Here is an 11,419-nt window from a genome sequence, read left to right as displayed (position 1 = left end):
TAGCGGGACTGGCCTGAGGGATTTTAAAGGGGGTTTTAATTACTTTTAAATTGGACATATTTAAATATTTCGTTTTAATCAAATTTTAATTAAGTATGTATATATGTTAGTATTTTATTCAATTGTCAGCCGCCCTGAGTCCGTAAGGAGAAGGGCGGGATATAAATGCAATTAATAAATAAATAAATAAATAAATATTTTTTCAGGCCCACCCAACTGCTATATTATTTGGGGGGGGGGGGTGGAGAGGTGTTACAATAAAGAATTGCAGTCAGATGCTACATTTGTGACCCTGCACACTCTGAAACATCCTTCTGCAACCAAATCCAAAACATAATTATGAATTTATATAAATATCTAAATAAGCATTATGTATTTTTGAAACACAGAACAGATAGTAAGTAAAATTCATTTATTTGTAAATCTTATCACCTAAATCTAGAGGAGATTTATTTCTAGGGTAGCAATGCATAATCAGGAATATTACGAACACTTACGGAATTTGGGAACTTGAGTACACATAAATAGCAATGCACTAAAAGACCATCTTTAAAAAAAGCTGTTCTACTTACCCCTTCAGCTAGTTCAAAGAGTGGAACTGGTTTTCCTTTATAATTTGAAATCACTATCTTATCACCAACAGCTGACGTTGTTACCAAAAAATTATCTAAAATAAGAGTCATGGAACACAACATGTGTTTTTGTTTACACAAAATTGTTTCAGTTGGGAAGAAAATCTCTTCTAAGTAGGTATTTAATCACAAACATTTCCAATTGAGAGAACTGTACTTTTTTCAAGAGTTACTTAAAAAAGATATAATTTATTTTGACAATGAACAGAAATTATGAAAAGTTTATAAAAATATTCTATTTCTGAAAAAAAATATAAAGATGTGGCATTTGGTATTTTATCATTATTCAAGATTTTATGATAAGCTGATGATGTTTACAATATTTTCTATTCAACCCAATGAAACTATTTGTGTCTTTATTTTTCTTACTATCATTTTCTCAACATCACATTTCTGACTGAATTTGAAAAGTATATAGAACAAAATTCTGAATACCTGTGGCTTATTTATAAACTGTTAATAAAATAAGACACAGGAACAAAACAAGCCAAATATGGTATGATTAAATTTAAAGAAGACAATTAAAGTGCAACATGGGAATATCTATGGAAGATAACTATCAAATTTACTGCAAATATTAAACCCGAAGAAAATTATATATGAGTGATGTTTTTTTACAGATAGGTTAAGCTGATGCTGACTGCCAAAATAGGTAATTCATATAAAGAATTGTAGGAAATGTAGGATCATTGGTGTTTTGATTTGTTTTTTGTATTTGGTGGCAATATCACAAAGCTCAACAATTCTAGAAGATGCTTCATTGTAAAAAAAAATCTAAATATCAACTTTTTAAACAACTTTTTTTTGTTAAGTACTACTAAGCCTCATATTCCTACAAAGTATGTAGAATTTGCTTTGTATATGATAACAGATGTTAGGATACTTTATTTTTCTTATTGGAAATGGTACATAATAACATCCTTATAGCTATGGCAATATGCTTCAATGTAAAAAACAACTTTATATTTAAAAAACAATCTTATGCTTATTTAACCAAAAAATAATTCATGGGTTATAATTCTGCACATGACTTGTATTAGATCTGACGCTTGGGTTTATTCAAACATAAGGCTTTTTAAAATATTAGATTTTGCCTGTTTCATTATAATGACAGATTTTTTTCAGATTAGATAAAACCTCCAACTGTTTATTGTGATTGATGATTCTTATTAGATTAGTTGCCTCTGATAATTACCGAGTATTGTTTTGATTTTAATAATGGTTTCAACATGTCAAATTGATATAAATCACTTTTATATGTGGCATTAATCTAATGGTATCTCAAAAATTCTTAGTTTTTATACAGCTTTTAAATATTTTTCTCTTTTGTTCTTTGTTTCTTGCTTGCATCTTCAAATATTTATCCTGGGAAAAAGCTGGCTAAAAACTTGCTCCTTAAATATTTTTGAGCCAGTACTTTAGTAGCAGAAACTCAAAAGATACATCCAAGTTTTAGCTATGAAGTTTACTGGTGAATGGGCAAAGAACTCCAAGCACAACTGCAAAATTAGATCGCTGTTTCTAGCTCAGGGATTTCCTTATACATAAAGCATTGTGTGCCATACCACAAAGAACTTCAGCTTTGAAGCATTTAACTGATGCAGGCACATAGTTATTCCTATCACAGCTTACCTATCTGGTTATTGCATTGGAAGCTTTTTGTGCTCAGTGTGAAGTTTGAATAGTGACATTTTTCAGGAGGCAGAGACTGAAAATAAATGCCTAAGCATTTTAAGGCCTTTACCTTCTCAAATTTGTTGTTTTTAATTTTTCAGATAAGCAGGTGATCAGTGTATCGCCTAGCTCTTTGTGAACACTGCAACATACTCTATGTTGGACTGCCCGTGATATGTGTTCATAAAACTTGTTGATCTAGAACACTGCAGTCAAAACATTGAACCAGAAAGATTAGGAAAACCCATGGCAATCCATGATACCTAGACACAAGTAGGTTGTTCTTCTGACAACCATTCATGGCATTAATTTTAGAAGGTTTAGCCATCTCTAATTCTGCATATAATCAGGCCATCTTGACTTCAATATGCAATATTCTTGTTCTCCATTAGTTTAACAACAACCATATAGCATTTCAGGTATACAAAAGTAACCAGAAAACGTCTGGCAATTAAGGAAGCAGATTATTTCTGAGTGGCTTATGCTAGGCAAATAAACTACGGAAATTGGGAAAGCAATTCTAAGTTATTAGGTAATGTGTCATAGAAAGTACAGGACTCACTACCATAGTTTTAAAAATGAACCTTCACCTAGCATGAAAACTGATACTACATAAATTTTATTCAAACCAAATAATAAAAATGATACTGTAAAGGAAATATTTACTTTCAATATCAAGGAGTATCTCCTTCTCATTCATAAGAAACAAGAAGTTGAACGAGAAAGAAACTCAGACTTAATCCAGACATATCAGTTCTATACTGAACAGGCCATCCATGTTATTCTTTAACATTGCTATAATACAACAATATGACTCTATCAAATATGGCTGTATAAACCTGATAACATTCCACCTAAATGAATTACTCAAATTAGAAATGTATATGAAGAACTAAAATGACAGTTGAATTAATTTTTTATTTATTAATTTATCAATTCATATCATTTATATATTCTGTTTTATAGCACAAGTGCAAAGCACTTAGAGGAGTTTGTTATTGTTGTTGTTGTTAAGGCCACTACTTCATTTCCTTCATAATTTTAGGTAGTTCTGCAGGATAACAAAAGCAAATGATTATATCATATGGAAAATAACAGAAATATTTTAAGAAGGACATATTCTAATATACAGTATGTGGTTTCTTCAGAGCTCTGAACTGAAGTTAAATGGATATACAGGTAATCCTCAACTTACAACGGCAATTGCTACTATATCTGTTGCTAAATGATGTAGACATAAAGCTTAATATCATGTAACTGCACTGCTTAGTGCCAGTAACCCGAGTACTCCCCTTTGCCATTGCTATATGAACTCCACTAGTTAGTTGAGGACCCACTCCAAGCCGAGCGATTTCTCCAGAATGAAGGAGAATATACATATCCCAGGATAATGGTGCAGGTTACAATCTGGGTCAGTCACCGAGACCAGAGGTTTTGTCTTCCAAGCTTTTGGACTTTGCTGGAACCCATCTTCAGGGAACTTTTCTCTAGCAGAGTATGTGCTATTCTATGTGTGGTGTTTGTAGAGCATGTGGCAAATGGCTTTTTAGATGTTGATTGGGGTGTATTGATGCCTGGCTTTTAAGTATTTAGCTGTCGTTTGCTTGTGCTGCTCAGCCCTCATCTTTTAAGTTCTTGATAGGCTGGTGGTAAATCAGCTCTCCTGTTGACTGACAAGGGGCCGGTTTCCCAGGCTTCAATCACTTCCCTGGCCGTTTTTGTGTCTGCTCATCCAACAATCTTGGTAGCTGCAAAATTGAAAGTGTGTCCTTGTTCATTGCAGTGTGAGGCTACCGAGTTCGGATCTCCTTGTCTAACCGCTCGCTTGTATTCTTGCAATCTAACGGTTAGCTGCCTCCCCGTCTGTCCTACATAGTCACAGGGGCAATCATTACATCGGCTGTATCTCCCACCTCCAAGCCATTTCTGCTTGATCCCTCCCAGGACAAACCTCAGTTCTTCCAAATAAGGGACTGCTTCCCCTTCAACTCCATTACATAACCCCCCCCCCATTTCTGTCCTTTTGTCGAAACTGCACTGTGCCTTGTGGGTCAGCAAGCAGCCCCAGAACCATGAGGCTTTGGGTTACTTGCTATGTCATGCTCCTCCACCCCAACTCACCTTCACCATCTTCCTGTTCCCACTGCTGACCAAGCACATCCGGCCTGGCCCTTGTGTGGATACACAAGGATTTCTGCCCGAAGACTGAGAGGAGTTGGGCTTCCTTTCCTGCAGCCCCAAAGCCACAGTGCACCAAGAGGCCCCAGAACCACAACTCAGCTCAATCTTTGGGAAGAAAGCCTTGTGTCCAGCAGCTGCCTCGTGAAGGCAGACAGGATGTGCTTGGTCAGCAGTGAGATTAGAAAATGGTGAAGGTGAACTGGGGTGGAGGAGCACGTGGAAACCAGATAGCACAATGCAGGGAACTAAAAGGGCAGAAATGAGGGGATGATAAGCAGGTGGGGGAGTTGAAGCACTCTTGTGGTCATAAGTGCTAAGTGTCTAAATTTTGATCATGTGATCCTGGGGAACTGCAACAAATGTAACTTCAGGAACCAGGTATAAGTACCATTTGTTCAGTGCTGCCATAACTTTAAACGGTTGTTGAACAAATTGTTGTAATTCAAAGACTACCTGTATTTTTTTTAAAAAGAGAGAAAATGTACCTTAACATAAGTTCTTTTTTCCTCTGCCAATGGCAGCAACTGAAATATGGAATTCCTTGTAGAAAGAATTTTGAATGGCCATATCTCTGAGGTGTCATAAACAGATAATTAGGACAATTGCTATTAACAAGTAATTATACAGAAATACAGTTTCAAATACTAAAACAACAAAGGATACTGTTGCTACCCCAGCATACTGAATTAACTGGGTGAGAAGATTCATGGGGACTAAACTGATCCACAACAGTTATAGAAGACGAATCCCATATTTTAACATCATCATCTCCTGAAGAAGCAAAACGGACACCTTCCTGCATCTCTACACCTGTAAAAGAAAATTAAAATTATTACAAATATATTTCCATTAAATATTACTCTACCTGGCAAACCAAAAAAATGTGGTTTGTTGCACTTGAGAGAATGATAAACCTATAAAGTATAAATAAGATTAATACAACTTGTGGCAAACATTTGTTGCCAGATATTATCGACAGACATGCTTTTTATTGCCACAATATAGTGGGCATATACAACTACAAGTACCATAAACCTAATCATCATCATCATCATCATCATCTCAGATTAATAAACCCAAATGTTTTTCATTAATAACAGCAAAAAGGGGTTGAATATTACAAATATTTATCATCTTAGTTTTGTTACACTCCAATGCTTCCAAAATGTAATTTCTAAAAACAGTAAATTGAAAAAAATGAATAAAAATGTCTTTGTATTTGAGCCAGATTTGATAACTAATGAGTTGCTAAATCTGTCTGTAAACACTACATTTCCAACCTGATAGATTGTGGGGCATCAAATGTTTCAAGAAAGAAATACTACCAAACAAAACTGGGTCACAAAATATTGACTCAGAGCACAATCATATTGGAGGCTTCCAGACAGACATACTTCAGTTTCATTCATTTGGCTGCTCTAATATAACATATGTGATGGAACAAGAGGGCCAACTGTTACATTTCTCACAACTGGGAAAAATTATTTTCACTGTAATTTAGTGCAAATGCTACTGATATTAGATGGATCATCTATTTTTTTTACATTCACACTTATTCCAATATTCTATCCCATGAATAGAAAGCGTATCTGTATTTTTCTCTGCATCACAGTCTTCCACTCATCTTAGAAGTTTGGGGGGGGGAGGGAGAGAAGGGATAAAGTATTAGTTATCCTCTAGTAAAAGCAACACATGATTTGTCATTACAATAGAACAAAGCCACACCTCTAAAGTTAACCTGGATAAAGCACCACTTTCACTAATAAAGAAGATAGGAATAAGTATTTTTTCTAAGCCACATGTCTAGGCAAAATAATTAAACTTTTTAAAAATATAATTTTACCTTCATTTGAAATTTAAGAAAATATGAAATACCACCCATATACTAAACAATCTGCATCTACCCAGTTTTAACATGCAACAGTATGGTTCAAACACCCCCTCCTTTCCTATGACTGGAGCAAGTATTCCTACTCCAGTTTCTGCCTTCCCATTGGCTGGATTTTTCCTACCAATAATCTGTGACTCTTCAGCAGTTCTCGCCTGGTACAGGTTGATGGAAGTAGGAACGTATTTGGACAGTGAATGCCTTTTGGTGCTGCTAGTCAGACTGGAAGCAGGGAAGGCAGGCTCATTCATGCAGTAGTAAGGATTTAAGAGTGAATCAGCATTAGCCTTGTGACAGTACAATAAAAGTATTTTGTTAAAAGTAATTTTCAAGGTTACAAAAAGAAATCCCAACAGTCACTGTTTGGATACCTAAAACACAAATGAATAGCAACTCTTTTTAAATCTAAAGGTTAATGAGTCCACAGAAAGAACTACAAAGAAATCCTGTAACATGCATATCAAACTTCATGAAATATTTCTGTAGGATGAAAGCCACTCTGCTGCTTGCTTGCACTTGCAAAGCTCCTAGAGAATTTTTGAAGGAAAAAATGTGGGCGAATGTATCGAGGCTGATTTTTTTGTGTCGATGAAATCTCATATACACTGTGTACAAATCTCAAGAGGCAAGGGACACTCCTTTAAAAGGAGAAATGCTTGTCAAGTTGCTTGAAAATCGAGCCAAAAAGGAAAGTATTCAAATTCAGAAAACATTAACTAGCTTCCTTCTCTTCCTTCCTTTCTTCCTTCCTTCCTTCCTTCTTTCCTTTTCTTTCATTCCTTTTCTTTCCCTTTCTTTCTTTCATTTCCTTCCTTTCTTTCTTTCCTTCCTCTTTCTTTTTCTATTAGAAGGTATAGTCCAATGTTTTTGAATTTCTCTGCCACTAGTGTTATATAGAAAAATACTACAGGTGAAACAGCACTGGCAATATTTTCTACTTTAGCTCTTGATTAAAGCACAGACGTATTTCCCATTAAAAGAACATGAAGAGATGAGACTCCTCCTATAAGTGCAGGTCAGGGATCTGGGGTCATTATGAGCTCATAGTGCAAATTAAGGCCATGGCCAGATGGCCTTTGCCAGCTCTCTTTGGTGCACCAGCTGCACTCCAACCTGGGATGAGTTACTCTTTATACGTTAACGCATCCACATTATATGAGTTTGCTTAGATTACTACAACATATCCTACACGGGGCTGTCCCTGAAGACCACTCAGAAGCTATAACTGGTTCAAATGCAGTAGCCCATATATTAACAAATCAAAGTCCCTATAATCATACAATGCCTGCCTTATGGTCATTTACTAATTACCAGACATTTCCAGATAAAAATCAATGCTGGGTTTAATGTACAGGGCCTACATGTTTTGGCCCTGAGATACTTAATAGGTCTGAAGGAGATCATGTTTTTCAGTTGCAACCCCATATAGTGGAATAGAATTCCCTCTTGAAATTAAGTTGACACTTTTCTTATTGGCTTTCCAGAAGCTATTAAAAACATGTTTTGGGAAGTTTTGGGGAATTAATGGACATAAATTGTGCAAACTGTATTACAATAAAATTTTGTATTAATTCTGATTTTAGATTTTTACTATGTTTTTGCTTTTATGGAAATAAATTGCCAATTTGGTTTTGGCACTGTACAAATACAGTAAACAGTTGATAATCTACTTTAAATTTAGACTCAAACACTATAATTACATAAACGTAGTTCAGAAGAATACTACAGTGGCAAGGCCATGATATTGCAGTAAACTCTGCAATCAAAAGCTTATATAAAAATTACAAGCTTGACCTACAAAAACGGCATTAGGCAGATTTATTTTATTTTATGCCACCTGGATCCAAACAACTCTGTGTGGCTCACAATGCACCAGGCAATATAATTAAAAAAACAAAACAAAACAAAGCTAGAACATAAGAAAAAGAATAAGACAGTAAACACTGTAGAACCACCAAATATCCCAACCAAATCTAACATCCAGCAGAGGGAATTCCAGACATCCTAGGCCTGTGGTGGCAAACCTATGGCACGCATGCCACAGACAGCACGCAGAGCCCTGTCTGTGGGCACACGTGCCATCGCCCCAGTCTTAGGCCTTCAGTGCCGTCCATGAGCAACCTGCATCAAAATCTCCCCGGGCATATGGCTTTTTAAGCTGGGTTTTATAAAACCTTTTCGCTTTAGGCCTCACCCGCCATGTGCAAAAAAAGAAAAGTTCAACCAATCAATCCATTTCAACTTCTCGCAGGAAAAAAAAATCTCATTGGAATTGATTGATTGAACTTTATTTTTAGTCCCACACAGTGGCGGAGGAAGTGACGGGGCCATGTCAGAGCTGGAAAGAAGGTACCGCATGAGGGGTGGGGGGCAGCGGCAGGAGCAGCACGCTGTGTGCGAGGGTTGGGTCGGGGTGATGAAAGAAGGGCGCTCTGCAAGGATTGGGTCGGCATGGCGGGAGAAGGGCGCTCTGCAAGGGTTGGGGCAGGGCAGTGGCAGAAGGGCACTCTACAAGGGTTGTGTCGGCTCTGCTCCCCTCACACACCTCAGTACCTACCACGGCCACCAGCGACTAGTGCAAGTTCATTAGACCACCACCCAGAGCTGCATGCCCGCCCAGCATGAAAGAGGTGAAGCGGTCAGCTAGGAAGCCCTGCTTAGAGGTGGTAGAGCACTCCCAGGGCCAGCAGGCAAAAGGCCACCCCGAGCGGGGAAAGCCAGATCCCCATCGGCATCATGGCCACCCAGGCCCAGCAGAGATGGGAGGAGGCACACAAGCCTAGCTGGGACTGGGGGCCATGGCACCGATGGAGATTCGGCTTTCCCCGCTTGGGGTGGCCTTTGGCTTGCTGGGCATGGGCGTGCTCTACCAGTTCTACTCGAGCTTGCTAGCCGGCTGTTTCACCTCCTTTGTGCTGGGCAGGCCAGGTGCTCCAGGCAGCAGTGGTAGCCTAATGGACCTGCACGAGCTGCTGGCACCAGTGGCCCGAGGCACGGCTAAGGTGCGTCAGGTGTGCGAGGGGAACAGGCTCCATGTGCGGACCAAGGGCAAGATCTGCGAGGGAGCCAAGGAAATGACCAGCAGCAACCGCCTCTCCAACCGCAAGCAAAAACAGATGGGACGTAATAGGTGCGTCCGGTGGTCTGCATCACGCGCTTCCCCCCTCCCCTACTCCGCCTGCTGTTGGAGGGCTGACCGGGTATTGTCAGTGGGCTGCGGAGCCCCACAGTGAACCAGTCGAGGGGCCGGCAGGCTGTGGCTGTTGACGGACACTGTTGGCCCCCATGTGCTCGCTCTATGCGGGGGCCGATGGTGTCAGGCAGCAGCCACCCTGGCCCCTGCCTCGCGGCAATGGAACCCCTGCCCTGCCTCCTGCCTTGCCTCCCCTCACCCAGCAGGATGAGCCTCCTGTCCACCGTCCCACCCGCCAGAGACCCCGTGGATCTCCCCCCACCCTGCCCGGCCCCCACAGGCATCCCTCCCCATGAGCAACATCGAGGTGGCCACACCCACCCCGGCCACGCTCACCCAGTCTGCCATGCCCACTGCAGCCATGCCCACCCAGACTGCCATGCCCACCCTGACCACAGCCACCCTGGCCACACCCAGTCTGCCATGCCCACCGGGTGGGCACCTGGCGATACGTAAATGGATTTTGGGTTGCAGTTTGGGCACTCGGTCTCTAAAAGGTTCGCCATACTGTCCTAGGCCAAGAGATGACAAAACAGCCAGATCTTTAAGGTCCTATAGAACCCCAAAAGGCTGAGACTCACCTAAATCTCAGGGAAATCTCATTTTAGAAGGCAGGGGCAGTGACAGAGAAGATATATTTCCTAAGTCTTGATAGATGGCATTATTTAGTCAAGGGCTCCTGGAGTGCACCAATCCCATCAACTCAAATCAGCCAGCTAGACATACAGGAAACAGGCAGTCCCTCAAATAACCAGGCCATGTGCCATGTAAGGTTTTATAAGCAACTTGAATCATACCTGCAAGAAACCGAGCAACCAGTGCAGCTCATGAAGTCCAGGAGTGGCCTGCTTTTGACTGCACAATAAAAACACAATGTGCAATTTTTGGAACTGAGCAGACTAATTGTATATATTTAAATAATGAAAAACTTTTTTGTTGAAATACTATTATAGTCAATCAGTACAATAACTTCACATTTGCAGTATATGGGGAAAAAACATTAGTTTCACAATTTACCTAAATATAATGATCTCTGCACATAAGAAACAACAGTTTTAGTATCTGGCAAATAATGGAGGTACACTTAGGAGCCAGCAAAGAGAGGGAATATGGCTTGAGCTGATGTATGTTAATAAATTATCAGTTTCGTAGAGAATTAATAGACTTCAACATTCTGCATGAGAGAATTCCAAAGATCACAGAGGAAAAATAAGGAATGTTATACTTTTCTCTCTTTGACCCATTAAGTAGGCTGTATCAGTAGACCAAACTACCTTATTTTACCTTCATGTAATTCCATAAAATGTTGTAAAATTACGCTCATCGCAAATTAAGAAACATGTTTGAAATTCCATATGTTATTTACATTTGCCACACAGCACATATATTTGAACTCCATGTCAAAAAAAAATTGTACACAAGACATTTGTTGCTCATAGACCTCTCCCAAAATCGGTGGGAGGCTTTCATTTTAACTGCCTGCCAAGCTATCAATGAAGCAATTCAGCTGATTCCTCTTATGGAAGCACTTGTGTATAAGACATGTGAGGAAGCCATAGCCAGACTCCTAATCAATACACCGAGTCACGTTGAACTCGCATTTCTAAAGATAAACCCTGCTGAATTAAACCAGCTTACTTTAGACCAGGGGTAGTCAACCTTGGCTCTTTTATGACTCGTGGACTTCAATTCCCAGAATTCCTGAGCCAGAGTCAACCTTGGCTCTTTTATGACTCGTGGACTTCAATTCCCAGAATTCCTGAGCCAGAGTCAACCTTGGCTCTTTTATGACTCGTGGACTTCAATTCCCAGAATTCCTGAGCCAGAGTCAACCTTGGCTCTTTTATGACT

At 39.5% G+C, this 11,419-nt stretch overlaps 1 protein-coding gene across 1 annotated transcript in view; it reads right to left on the bottom strand.

Moving 5' to 3' along the window:
- Nucleotides 1–11,419, bottom strand: part of NEDD1 (NEDD1 gamma-tubulin ring complex targeting factor) — a 38,785-nt gene that overhangs the window by 26,775 nt on the left and 591 nt on the right. Inside the window, exons 2-3 of the mRNA XM_015812640.1 lie at nucleotides 5,151–5,297; nucleotides 573–667 (exon numbers count right to left, since the gene is read on the bottom strand). Of these exons, the coding sequence (XP_015668126.1) occupies nucleotides 573–667; nucleotides 5,151–5,289 (234 nt within the window). The 5' untranslated portion in view covers nucleotides 5,290–5,297. The remainder of the gene's footprint in view (nucleotides 1–572; nucleotides 668–5,150; nucleotides 5,298–11,419) is intronic.

Source organism: Protobothrops mucrosquamatus, unplaced genomic scaffold (genome assembly GCF_001527695.2).
Source record: "Protobothrops mucrosquamatus isolate PMUCROS unplaced genomic scaffold, P.Mucros_1.0 scaffold102, whole genome shotgun sequence".
NCBI lineage: Eukaryota > Metazoa > Chordata > Lepidosauria > Squamata > Viperidae > Protobothrops > Protobothrops mucrosquamatus.
The sequence above is the reverse complement of the archived record's forward strand: the minus strand, read 5'-3'. Positions and strand labels throughout refer to the sequence as shown.